At 34.1% G+C, this 10783-nt stretch overlaps 2 protein-coding genes across 2 annotated transcripts; one reads left to right on the top strand and one right to left on the bottom strand.

The window, feature by feature from the left end:
* The first annotated feature begins 6 nt into the window (after positions 1–6).
* LOC118737845 (signal peptidase complex catalytic subunit SEC11A-like) lies at positions 7–1144 on the top strand. Its single transcript, XM_036468630.1, has 3 exons — positions 7–224; positions 317–494; positions 558–1144. The coding sequence occupies exons 1-3, from the start codon at positions 13–15 to the stop codon at positions 606–608; spliced, it is 441 nt and encodes a 146-aa protein (XP_036324523.1). The 5' UTR covers positions 7–12; the 3' UTR covers positions 609–1144.
* Positions 1145–1805: 661 nt separating this feature from the next.
* Positions 1806–2991, bottom strand: LOC118737844. The gene is made up of 3 exons (XM_036468629.1): positions 2660–2991; positions 2546–2601; positions 1806–2461 (listed from the first exon to the last, which is right to left on the bottom strand). The coding sequence occupies exons 1-3, from the start codon at positions 2989–2991 to the stop codon at positions 2205–2207; spliced, it is 645 nt and encodes a 214-aa protein (XP_036324522.1). The 3' UTR covers positions 1806–2204.
* Between the last annotated feature and the right edge of the window lie 7792 nt (positions 2992–10783).

The following is a 10783-nucleotide window of genomic DNA, read 5'->3' as shown; positions in this document are numbered from 1 at the left end:
TCGTCCGCTCTGATGATCTGGAAGGGGTTAATGGTGGTGACTGGCAGTGAATCGCCTATTGTGGTGGTTCTCAGTGGCAGTATGGAGCCGGCTTTCCATCGAGGAGATTTGCTGTTTCTCACTAATTATAAGGAGGAACCAGTACGTGTAGGAGAAATTGTTGTGTTCAAAGTAGAGGGGAGAGATATACCCATTGTGCATCGAGTCATTAAACTGCATGAGAAGTAAGATCAACAATCATGCGCACTTCAATTATGTTAATGTTAATGCACAAAGAATTTTATGAGCGAATATCATAAACAAATTTACATTTTAGGGAAGATGGTTCAGTGAAATTCCTGACCAAAGGTGACAACAACAACGTCGATGATCGAGGTCTTTATGCTCCTGGCCAATTATGGCTAACGAAAAAGGACATTGTCGGGCGTGCTAGAGGGTTCCTTCCATATGTTGGAATAATAACGATATTTATGAATGAGTATCCTAAAGTTAAGGTAATGCTAATTAACAGATATTTTTATATTTTTGTTACTTTTAATGAAATATTTATGTTGCAGTGGGCAATATTATCGATCTTAGCAATATTTGTATTGTTACATCGCGAATAATATCCAGCCACGGGTCAAACAAATAGCTATAAGCAAAAGGGTACATTACCAGAAATCCAAAATATAAATTCGAAAAGCGTAAATAGCCACTGCAATCGCAAACATAACATCAACAGCAACAACAACAACAATAATACAAGAAACAGTAATCGCAGGAGGATATTCAGAATAAACAAGTAATATAAATACTAAACGCGGAAGTATGACTGGTAAAAACTAAAGTCTTACCAAAATAATGAAATGCTTTATGTGTATCTATTTTTCATCGAAAACTAAAAAGTAAAAACATTTAGATTCAATGCATCCTAATTTAAGCCATTTCATTTTACGTGCAACGAAATATTTAAAAACAAAATGTTCGGTTTGGATAAATCTGGTTTGCGAACCTTGTAACAAAAACAAAGCCCGGATATATAAAGCATTTTTAACTTATTATCTTAAGCAAATTAAATAAACTGTATAAGTAATTAAATAGTTTCGGGTGTATTTGCTATAAATTCATGCAATTCATTGGCGAAAAAGAGATGCAAGTAGAACATTATATGTTTTTTAAAGTTTTTTTTGTTGTTTGTATTCAAAAATTTTTATTGAACTTGAGGCCATTTTCAATGCAAATTTTTGTGAAAAAACCCGCAATTTACATTTTTGAGAGAAGTTATAGCTATATCGGAGATCACCACATCTTATCGGACTTCTCCAACTGGCCAGCAGCCTACCCACTGAGCTAAGTTCGCCATGTTTTTTTTGTGTGTAAAACTCAGTTTATTTTTTGCGTTTGTTAATGACATTGGCTCTCTTGATTTCATTTCAATGGTTTCATCACATTTAAACTTCGCACACAAACAAACACAATAATAAAATGAAATTGGCTAGACTTCGCATTTCACGGTGATTTATTTATAAACTTAAAAGACAACTTCCACTGGCACGTTAGCACATTTGTCGGAATTAAATAAAAATTGAAAATAAACAAAATAAGAAAATACAGTTTTATTGTTTGCAATGTTAGGATATACGCTAAAATTGCGCATAAAAAGTGTACAACGCATTTCTAATTTGTGTTAGCTGCACACACACAGTGGCAATCAATTGCATTTTCATTTATTATGCAAGTGCATAGGTTTTATGAATAGGTATTAGTCTTCTTTGTTGGCTATAATTAAAAAAGTTTTGCGAGTTATCGTAAACGTTTTTATTATTATATTATTTTATGAAGCTTTGCAAAGTTTTTTTGCCAGCTTTATAACAAGTGTTTATATAATTTATTTATGTATTAGATTTTCGGTTTTTACCTCACTTCAAACTAAAATTGAGTTTTTAGTTAGTTCCCCAACTTTTATCTTCTGAACTTAAGACTAACTTCTATCACCCTTTTATCTCTTTTGTGAGCTTTAATCAAGTATGTGGCAGTATATACAGACACATGCTTCTTTTTGTTTTTTCTGGAACTGGAATGAAAAACTGTCGGCGTTTATTTGCGTTGCGAATTTTCCAACAAATTTTTGCCTTTGTATATTTCGTCTTTGTTTGCCAAATTCAACACAATGTTTTCAGCATTCATTGCTATCGCGTTTCCCCGCTTCAACATCGTTTAGATTACTTTTTGAACATAGTTTCCATCAAATTTTCGCCAGGTTGGTTTTTGGGCCGTGGTGATGGTGTCAATGAGCGGGTATGTGGCGCGAGTTCTTCCTTCTTGTGCACCGCGGAAGTTGCGGCACGTCGCTGGCGTATCTTTTCCTCCATCTTGCTGGGCACCATGAAGCAATTCGATTCGCGATAGATCGGCTTGCGACGATCGTTCCATGGGAACTCCCATTGGATAGGAGTGAAGTCGCGGCGCCAAGGTTTGCCTGCATAGAAGAAATATAATATAATAATTAATTAAATTAAAATATGAAAGCATGTCTTGTCCTGACGTATTTCGTAAAACTTACGTGGCTTAAACCAAAAGTGGCACGTCCAGTCTTCTTCGCCATCGTCATCAATATCGCTAAAGAAAAAAAAAATAATACTAATTCTCATAATCACGTCCATTAATCATTCCTTACCCTCTAACATAAACCCGCACGTAACGCCTATTTTTTCGAAACAACTCCAATGCTTCATTGAAAGTCAGCCCCAACGCTAACGTGTCATTTATTTGTGTGATCTCATCGCCGATACGCATGCCAGCACTACGTGCCATACCAGTTGGTGTTACATTAATTATGGTTAACGGTTCGAATTGATCAACACCACCTGTCACTTCGATGCCCCAACGAGAATCGACGAAACTCATAATGCGGCGATCGGTCTCTACGGTGTACGTCATCTGGATCTGATATTCAACATTGTCGAAAGCATCCGACTCGTACTTAGGTAGCCTCTTTGAAACGCCCATGCTTTGAGAGATAATAAAAATTGATTATTTCCATTATTTGTTGAATGAATCCCAAAATATTTACCTGCTATTGTTTTTTTTTTTAACTTTCAACACTCAGCTTCTTTGTGATCCAACAATTCTACCTATTCGACCGATTCCTCGTCTCTTTCCAATTGCTTCTGGCACTTCTGTCACTGCGTACGACACGGGCACGTCCTGACAATTAATCGACCAAAATTCAATTAACGGCTGCATATGGGAGTGGGTGGTATTTATAGTAGATTGCAGTCGTTTAGATTTCACGGCCAATCGGTATTTACAACGTTTCAGGGTCGAAAGGTGCAGGTTCGATGGTACGTCATTAATTCGTAGCATTGTATGCAGTATTTTTTTTTTGTATTTAGTCTGATTAGTTTTTTATTGCGGTAAAAATAGCAGGTCCACGACCATGCGTGGGTTGCCAAAAAACACATCGACATTTTAAAATCTAATTAAATAGTAATGGATATAATTAACCGGTGCATATTATAGCGAAAACTTAAATGAAAACATAATAATTTCCTGCTTTGTTTTTAAATGCAGCAGATGGCGAAGAGAGTAGATCTTTTTGCTGCAGAAATGAATCTAGATGCTCTTGGAGCATTTCTGCTGCATCAAAAAGAACATTTTGAAAAAATATGTCACGTTTTTTGAGCTCGATATACATATCGTTATCTTAATATAGAATCGTCCTTGAGATGCAAAGAAACCGTCGTTCCGGTTTCGTAAACCTGACCGCGGAAAAGTTTACAAGCTCAATTAGCTTCATTAAGTTATGTACATATTTCAGTTTATACGTTTAGCACACGGACCGATTCATATAACTTCTATATAGAAGGTGGGAATCGCTTATGTCCGATTGAAAAATATTGGTACAGACAATTTTTCACAATATATGCAAAAAATTGCATTTAAATTTCTTCCGGCAAATTTTTTCTAATTCCATTTAAATTCCTTCCGGTTAATTTTTTACAAAAATACAGTTCACCCTACAACAAAAAACATAAAAATATACTTATATATGCAGTTTTTAAAATTTTTGCAAAACTCAGGAAAGTTTTTTGGAACTTTTTATTAAGATTTTTTAGAATTTTTTCGAGTATGCAGATTTGTAGCCCAATAAATTTTAGTATCAAAAAATTGCAAGCTTGAAGTTGTTTAAAAACGGGTTGAGTTTTTTGTCGAAGGTGTTTAACATATTTTCCATACAAAGTATTTTCGAACCTTTTTTTGGTGGAAGAAAATGAGTGAAAAAAATTCCAAAAATCAACGGTAAATCCTAGCTACTTTAGACTTACACCTTATTGTACTAAAATTGAATGGGCTACAAAACTGCGTACTCTAAAAATCTGATTAAAAAGTTGCAAATCTGGATGAACTTTCCTGAGTTATGCACAAATTTTAGAGATTATAAAAAAAGAATTGTGGAAAAAAATTTTTACCCGTATTATGAATAATTCTGTGTTAATAATATAATAATTAATAATATAATAATTAATAATATAATAATTAATAATAATGAAAAAAATTGTTACCCGTATTATGAATAATTCTGTGTTAATACTTTTTCCGGCAACGTTTGTCCATCAAATTGGGTGTAGATTGACCAAGCGGCTGAGATGTACATAACTATGTAGATAAACTTCTTATGATAAGTAAGCGTCGCACAGTGGGACGTCCCCATATACATAAGCTGCGGCCAAAAGTAGTAACCGTACTGGAAATTCGCTGAAATTTCGTATATGCGCTGTTCGATATTTAGGAATGAAGAAATGTGGAAAATGGTAAAATTCAACGCGCTACCACGCCCACTGCTGTTGTGGACGGAAATAGTAAATGTTATCCGATTTTGATGAAATTCAGGGCATATGCTGGTTTCAACGAGCAAAGCATAAATCTGAAAGATCGTAAAAATCGGTATCGTCCCCTAATTCTAGATAAACAGAGGCAAATAAATTTTTTTTTGTTTTATTGAAATTTAGTGGGCCCAGCTTGTTTAAGCCAGAATTTTCCAACTTGGAAGATAATAAAAAATTTCTTATTACGGCGCCCACCTTCTACACAAATATTTTGGCTTCAAGTACTAAACTTAAGGAATTTTGGAGAAAATGAGCAGGAACATTTATTTTATTTCTAAGGAAGTTCCTATTTCTTCACTTAAAAAAATACTAAATTATGTGAACGATATGTATTTATACTGAAACTTTCAATTTTACCTACATTTTATACAACAAAAGCAGAGCTAAGGAAAGCAGGACTCTTGCCATAGAAAACGGATCTCGTCCAGAGAAGCGTCCATTTTTGGCTGAATATTGAATGTGATTAATAGATTGACGAATGCAAATTTATTTTTTCGCATTGTTCCTACTTTAAGGTCGTGTTATGATTGCAAATATGCATTTCTATGAAACATTTTTTTTTTTGGTTTGGGTTAGCTGGATATTTGGGTACATATCTGCGTAATTACTGTTTCAGAATTCGCTAACCCGTTTTTACTGTTGTTGTTGTAGCAGCATACAAGTTCCCGAAAGAGTTTTTGGGGAGTGTTGCTGGAATGACAGTCCTTGGCCAAATATAAAACGGGGTCGTTCCGGTTACGTAGACCCGACTGTCGTGGGAACGACCCGTTTTTACTACTTTTGGCCGCTGTAGTCCTATTGGGTGCCACCCCTATGGGTGGGAAACGAAGTCCGCCTAGGAACACAATGGACCTTTCTTTCTGGGATGATGTTTAAAAGTAGTGTATTGGTATACCATCAATGCCTGATGAACGATGATGAACGGGCTCACATGTAAAATATCAGAAGTATCACTAAATAGAATTCGGTAGGACGTCTCATTTCCTCCCTCTGAATTGGACTCGGCGTCGCCTAAACTGCAGCCTGCTAAGGGCAAGACACTCATAGAGAATATGCTCCACAAACCCTTTGTTCGTTCAGTATCCCATGCAAGTTTTGTCATTAGTTAAATCTAATTTAAGGGCATGTCAAACCATCAGCGTCCTGTAGGTACAACTAGTACCCCAGCGTTCTCCCTTTTAAGACATAAAGGAAATTTTGTTTATTATTATAGCTTGCCGGCTCGTTCAGAGAATTTGCGAGTCCTTCGCCCTTCTCGTTGCCAGTAAATTCATGTGTTCATTTATTAGCTCAACATGGTGCCATAATAATGATTCCAGTATCTTCATCTATGTATATTGTAATTATCAATCCTTACTAATATTATAAATCCGAAAGTGAGTTTGTTTGTTTGCTGCGCTTTCACGCTTTAACTACCCAACGGATTTTCACGAAATTTTGTGCACTGCTGTCATTTACCCCAACTTAAAGTATAGGATAAATTTAATCTCGATTAGACAAGAGGGCGTGGCACCTCTCATACAAACGGAATTTTTCATACTGAATTTCTCAGGAAATATTTTTGATAGATTACTGGAACTTGGTATGGAGATATATAAAATCATTGTCTACTCGTGGATGAGGGCTCTCACCTTTTAAAATAATCAAAATTCAACTTCAACTAAGGGAGTTATTTATTTGAAAATTATATTAAAAAATGGGTGCGAAGAGGTTTAAAAAAGCTGTATCTCGAATATATTTTGAAAAGGGTTGCCACCTATTTGACAAGTCAAATTTAAATTAACTATACGCAAGCTATCTAAAGAATTAAAATATGGTTGTCTAACGAAATATTGTTAAGAAACCTTTAGTTCGAAAGTTTTGAATAATATTTAAGTCTTTCACAAGGGTTGCCACCTTTTCAAAAATTAAATTCAATTATTTTAAATTAAATATTACAGTAAAAGGTGGGCAATGGTTCTGGCAGTTGATTTATCGGTGGTGATTTGAGATCTATCCCAGCCAAACTCAACCCTGGTGTCTCCGAATGAAGCTTTAAAAAAGTTTTAGTTTGAAAAAATTTTTAAGATTGTTAAACAAATTTTAAACCCCCTGTTTTTTAAAAGAGTTTTATTGAAATAAATTTTACTCAATGTAGCACTTTGAAATTTCATACACTCAGCGAAGCGGGTGAGGGCGATCTAGTCCTTACTAATATTATAAATCCGAAAGTGAGTTTGTTTGTTTGCTTCGCTTTCACGCCTTAACTACTCAACCGATCATCATGAAATTTTGTATACTGCTGTCATTTAGCCCAACTTAAAATATAGGATAAATTTAATCTCGATTAGGCAAGGGGGCGTGGCACCTCCCATATAAACGGAATTTTTCATACTGCATTTCTCAGGAAATATTTTTGATAGATTACTGGAACTTGGTACGGAGATATATAAAATCATTATCAACTCATGGATGAGGGCTGAATATATCTTGAAAAGGGTTGCCACCTGTTTGAAAGGTCAAATTTAAATTGGTTATACACAACCTATCTGAAGAATTAAAATATGGTTGTCTAACGAAATATTGTCAAAAAACCTTTAGTTTGAAAGTTTTGAATAATATTTAAGTCTTTCACTGGCAAATCACGTCCATTGGGCCAATCGTAACACATAAGAGTTCAATGGCGCAACAGGTCGATTTAATCTGACATTCACGGCACCTTTTCTAACTTGGCGATTATTCGTAATGACTTCAGCGCCATCTGGCAGCCCTTTTTGGCAATAGTATTGCCTTTAACGTTACCAATACACATTTTGAATATTAGCCAAAGTGGATCATAAATAAGATTTTTAGTAATAACTTCACTCCAGCGCCAACTGGCGGATGAAATTTTGAAACTACACTCTCCAGAGAGCCACTCAAAAGTACACAATAAACTTCGTTAAAATCGGTCCGAGCATTTAGAAGGATTTCACTCACCAACACACTGACAGAAGAATTATATATAAACTTTTTTGCGGCGCCATGTCCCCTTTTCAAATAGCCCATTTTTCTCCATGAGTATAAGATTGATTTCATATATTGCCGTACCAAGTTCCAGTATTCCACCATGAACACTTCCAGAGATATGCAGTATGAAAAAATCGGTTTGTATGGGAAGTACCACGCCCCTTCATATATCAAAATTTTTTTTAGCCTAGCATTCTTGGGACGTCTGAAGCAGGTGTCCGAAATTTAAAAAAAAAATCGGTTCGGCCGTTCTCGAGCTTTGCGAACACATAAAGAACGGCTTTCAAAATATATATTGTTGTAGAAGATTGGTATGAACCTAAATGGTTTTGAATGTTAATCACAATATGAGTGTCAGACGAAAGAGGTTTAAAAAGGTTGCAAACTGTTAAAAAATTTAGATTCAAACTATTCAATAATTTAAATGAATTATTAAAATATGGGTGCCAATTGAAATGGTCTTGAAAGGGCTTAATTTCAAAACTACATCTAAGAGGTTTCCATCTGTTTAAAATCTCAAATTGAGTTCAGGGGATAAGTTAATTGTAGAAGTATGACAAGTGAGAAGTTTAGGAAGGCTTTAGTTTGAAAATATTTTGAAGATGGTTAAACAAACTTTAAACCTCCTGTTTTTTTAATTGAGTTTTCTTGAAATAAATTTTACTCAATGTATCACGTAGAAATTTCATACACTCAGCGAAGCGGGTGAGGGCGATCTAGTTTCTTATAAAGAGAAGTGCAATTTTTTTTCATCTAAAACTAATAAAGTTAGAAGGACGAAATTCGAGGATTTGGTAGTTAACATATTAGTCCTTGACATATATTTTTTTCAAAAATAAATATTGGAAATTTCCTAGGATATTGAAGGTTAAAGTTTTAAAGGGAAATAGTTATTCGTCCTGGTGCACCCAAAAATTAAATTTTTTTCTATTCTACAGAAATTTTCCTTTTAATTGATACCCATATGGTTATTCTAGAATGCTCCGAAGCTTTTGAACACTTTTTTATTCATCCATATCCTAGAAATTTCAATGTCCTTAAAAAAAAAATCCTGACATCAGAGAGAAAAACAAAAAACGCAGTTTTACTTTATTTGATCCCCAGTTTTGTGAATATATTAGTTTTTTCGTGTGTAAAATTTACTGTCGCACGGTGTTATCAATTAAAAAAAAAAATTATTAATACATGCGTAAGGCTACGAAAGCTATCGATAGAGTTCACACGATCTCGTCAGTGATATGTCAGTCGACTCGAAACAACCCTACAAGACAGCTGGGTATCGTATGAGTGCTCATATTATCATTATCACTAATTACGAAAGTTCTTGACAAAGTATTTATTTTTGTTCAAACCATGGAAAAAAATTGAGTACTTTCCCCACAAAAACGAAAGTGTAAATGGGTAAGAATTTTTGCCTAAAGTGCTCAGTACGGAATCGAAAAACATCTCGATTGTACAGTCGGGCAGCAAGTCGATTATTGACTCGATTGTAATTTGGCAACGATGGCGATTCTCTCGATCGCTTACTTATTCCTTTCACAATCGCAAGTCTACTGAATTCATACTATTTATTGCATAAAACGGACTACAAGCCATTTAAAAACTTTATAATAATTTACACGTATATCGCACAGGTAACGTAACAGTCTTTTTCTGTAACGTGACCGTCTGACTATTTTTTGGAAATATTGACCTCAAAATTAATTTTATCAGTTCAATAAATACGTAGTTCTTGAGTTCCATTCATAAGCTAAGAAACTATGTACCAACTTTTCAAAACATTTTATAAGGAGAACAGACTTTTTCGATGATATAAAGCAGCCTTAAAAAGTACTTCCAAAATTGTAATGTAACAGTTGGCTGTTGAAACATGCTTAACTGATAAACAACTCGAATTTTAATACATATATTTTAGGTATGTATATATTAAATAGCCACATAGCTATGCTTTCAGATGAAAGAAAAAAACTATTCGAAAGTTTTTTCTTTTTTCTTTAATTTAGAGAGTCAGAAACAACCAGCAGGAACCGGCATATATTTTTAATAGGGCTGTGCGATTATTCGATTACTCGAGCAAGTTATTCGGTTAATCAATTACTCGAGTAATCAAGATTTCGATTACTCAAAACGATGATTAGTCGAGTTACTTGAAATATGATTACTCAAAAAAAATAATTTTGCTCGTTAATAGAGTTTGCTCTGGAAAATGCTTATTTTCTTTTTTACATTCTGTATATGAAAAAAAAATTTGTTGTTTTAATTTTTGAAAACAGAAACGTTGTTTTCAAAGTATCAAGGAACTTTAACTACTTTATAAATATGTAAGGAGTTGAAATGTTGATTACTCATTTTACTCGAAATGTTGATTAATCATAAAGCATTTTACTCAAATATTTTTGTTTTTGGTTAATCCAAAATCTTGATTACTCGAGTAACTGAACTTTTGAGTAATCATAATTTCCAATTAATCGAATAATCGAGTTATTTACTTTATGATTAATTGAAATTTTGAGTAATCAATTAATCGCACAGCCCTAATTTTTAATAAAACCCTTTAATGAAGGAGCAATTACATTGTAAAAAAAATAACAAGTTGTGGTTCTCTCGACAGGCCTGTATGACACGGGTATGTATTAAGGTTCGCCGGCCTTGTTATAGGCACACACATAGGCATGTAGCATATAGGCATACACATGATACAAAAAAGAAGGTAATTTCAATACACAACTTTTGACGGATAAGAAAATTTTCTGAAGTTTCATAAATTGTGAGTGTTATCAACGGTCTTGCCACTTTGATAATATTAAAACAATAAATCGGAGTATTTTCTTTCCCATATTTATACCAATGTAATAACATGTCAAATCCAAAACCATTGTCAGAGCTTTGTACTTTTTTTACTTACGTGGTTCGCACCTTTTTTT

This window comes from Rhagoletis pomonella, unplaced genomic scaffold, assembly GCF_013731165.1.
Source record: "Rhagoletis pomonella isolate Grant_MI unplaced genomic scaffold, Rhpom_1.0 Rhpom_scaffold_00004, whole genome shotgun sequence".
Lineage (NCBI taxonomy): Eukaryota > Metazoa > Arthropoda > Insecta > Diptera > Tephritidae > Rhagoletis > Rhagoletis pomonella.
This window is presented reverse-complemented; position numbering and strand designations above follow the sequence as displayed.

Excerpts from the sequence above, each read along its gene's own strand:
- LOC118737845 (XM_036468630.1), top strand. The coding sequence starts at position 13 with ATGATCTGGAAGGGGTTAATGGTGGTGACTGGCAGTGAATCGCCTATT. Across the intron at positions 225-316 it reads GTCATTAAACTGCATGAGAA|GGAAGATGGTTCAGTGAAAT; the intron begins GTAAGATCAACA and ends TTTACATTTTAG. Across the intron at positions 495-557 it reads ATGAGTATCCTAAAGTTAAG|TGGGCAATATTATCGATCTT; the intron begins GTAATGCTAATT and ends TTTATGTTGCAG.
- LOC118737844 (XM_036468629.1), bottom strand. The coding sequence starts at position 2,991 with ATGGGCGTTTCAAAGAGGCTACCTAAGTACGAGTCGGATGCTTTCGAC. Across the intron at positions 2,602-2,659 it reads GTGCGGGTTTATGTTAGAGG|CGATATTGATGACGATGGCG; the intron begins GTAAGGAATGAT and ends TTTTTTCTTTAG. Across the intron at positions 2,462-2,545 it reads CCACTTTTGGTTTAAGCCAC|GCAAACCTTGGCGCCGCGAC; the intron begins GTAAGTTTTACG and ends TCTTCTATGCAG.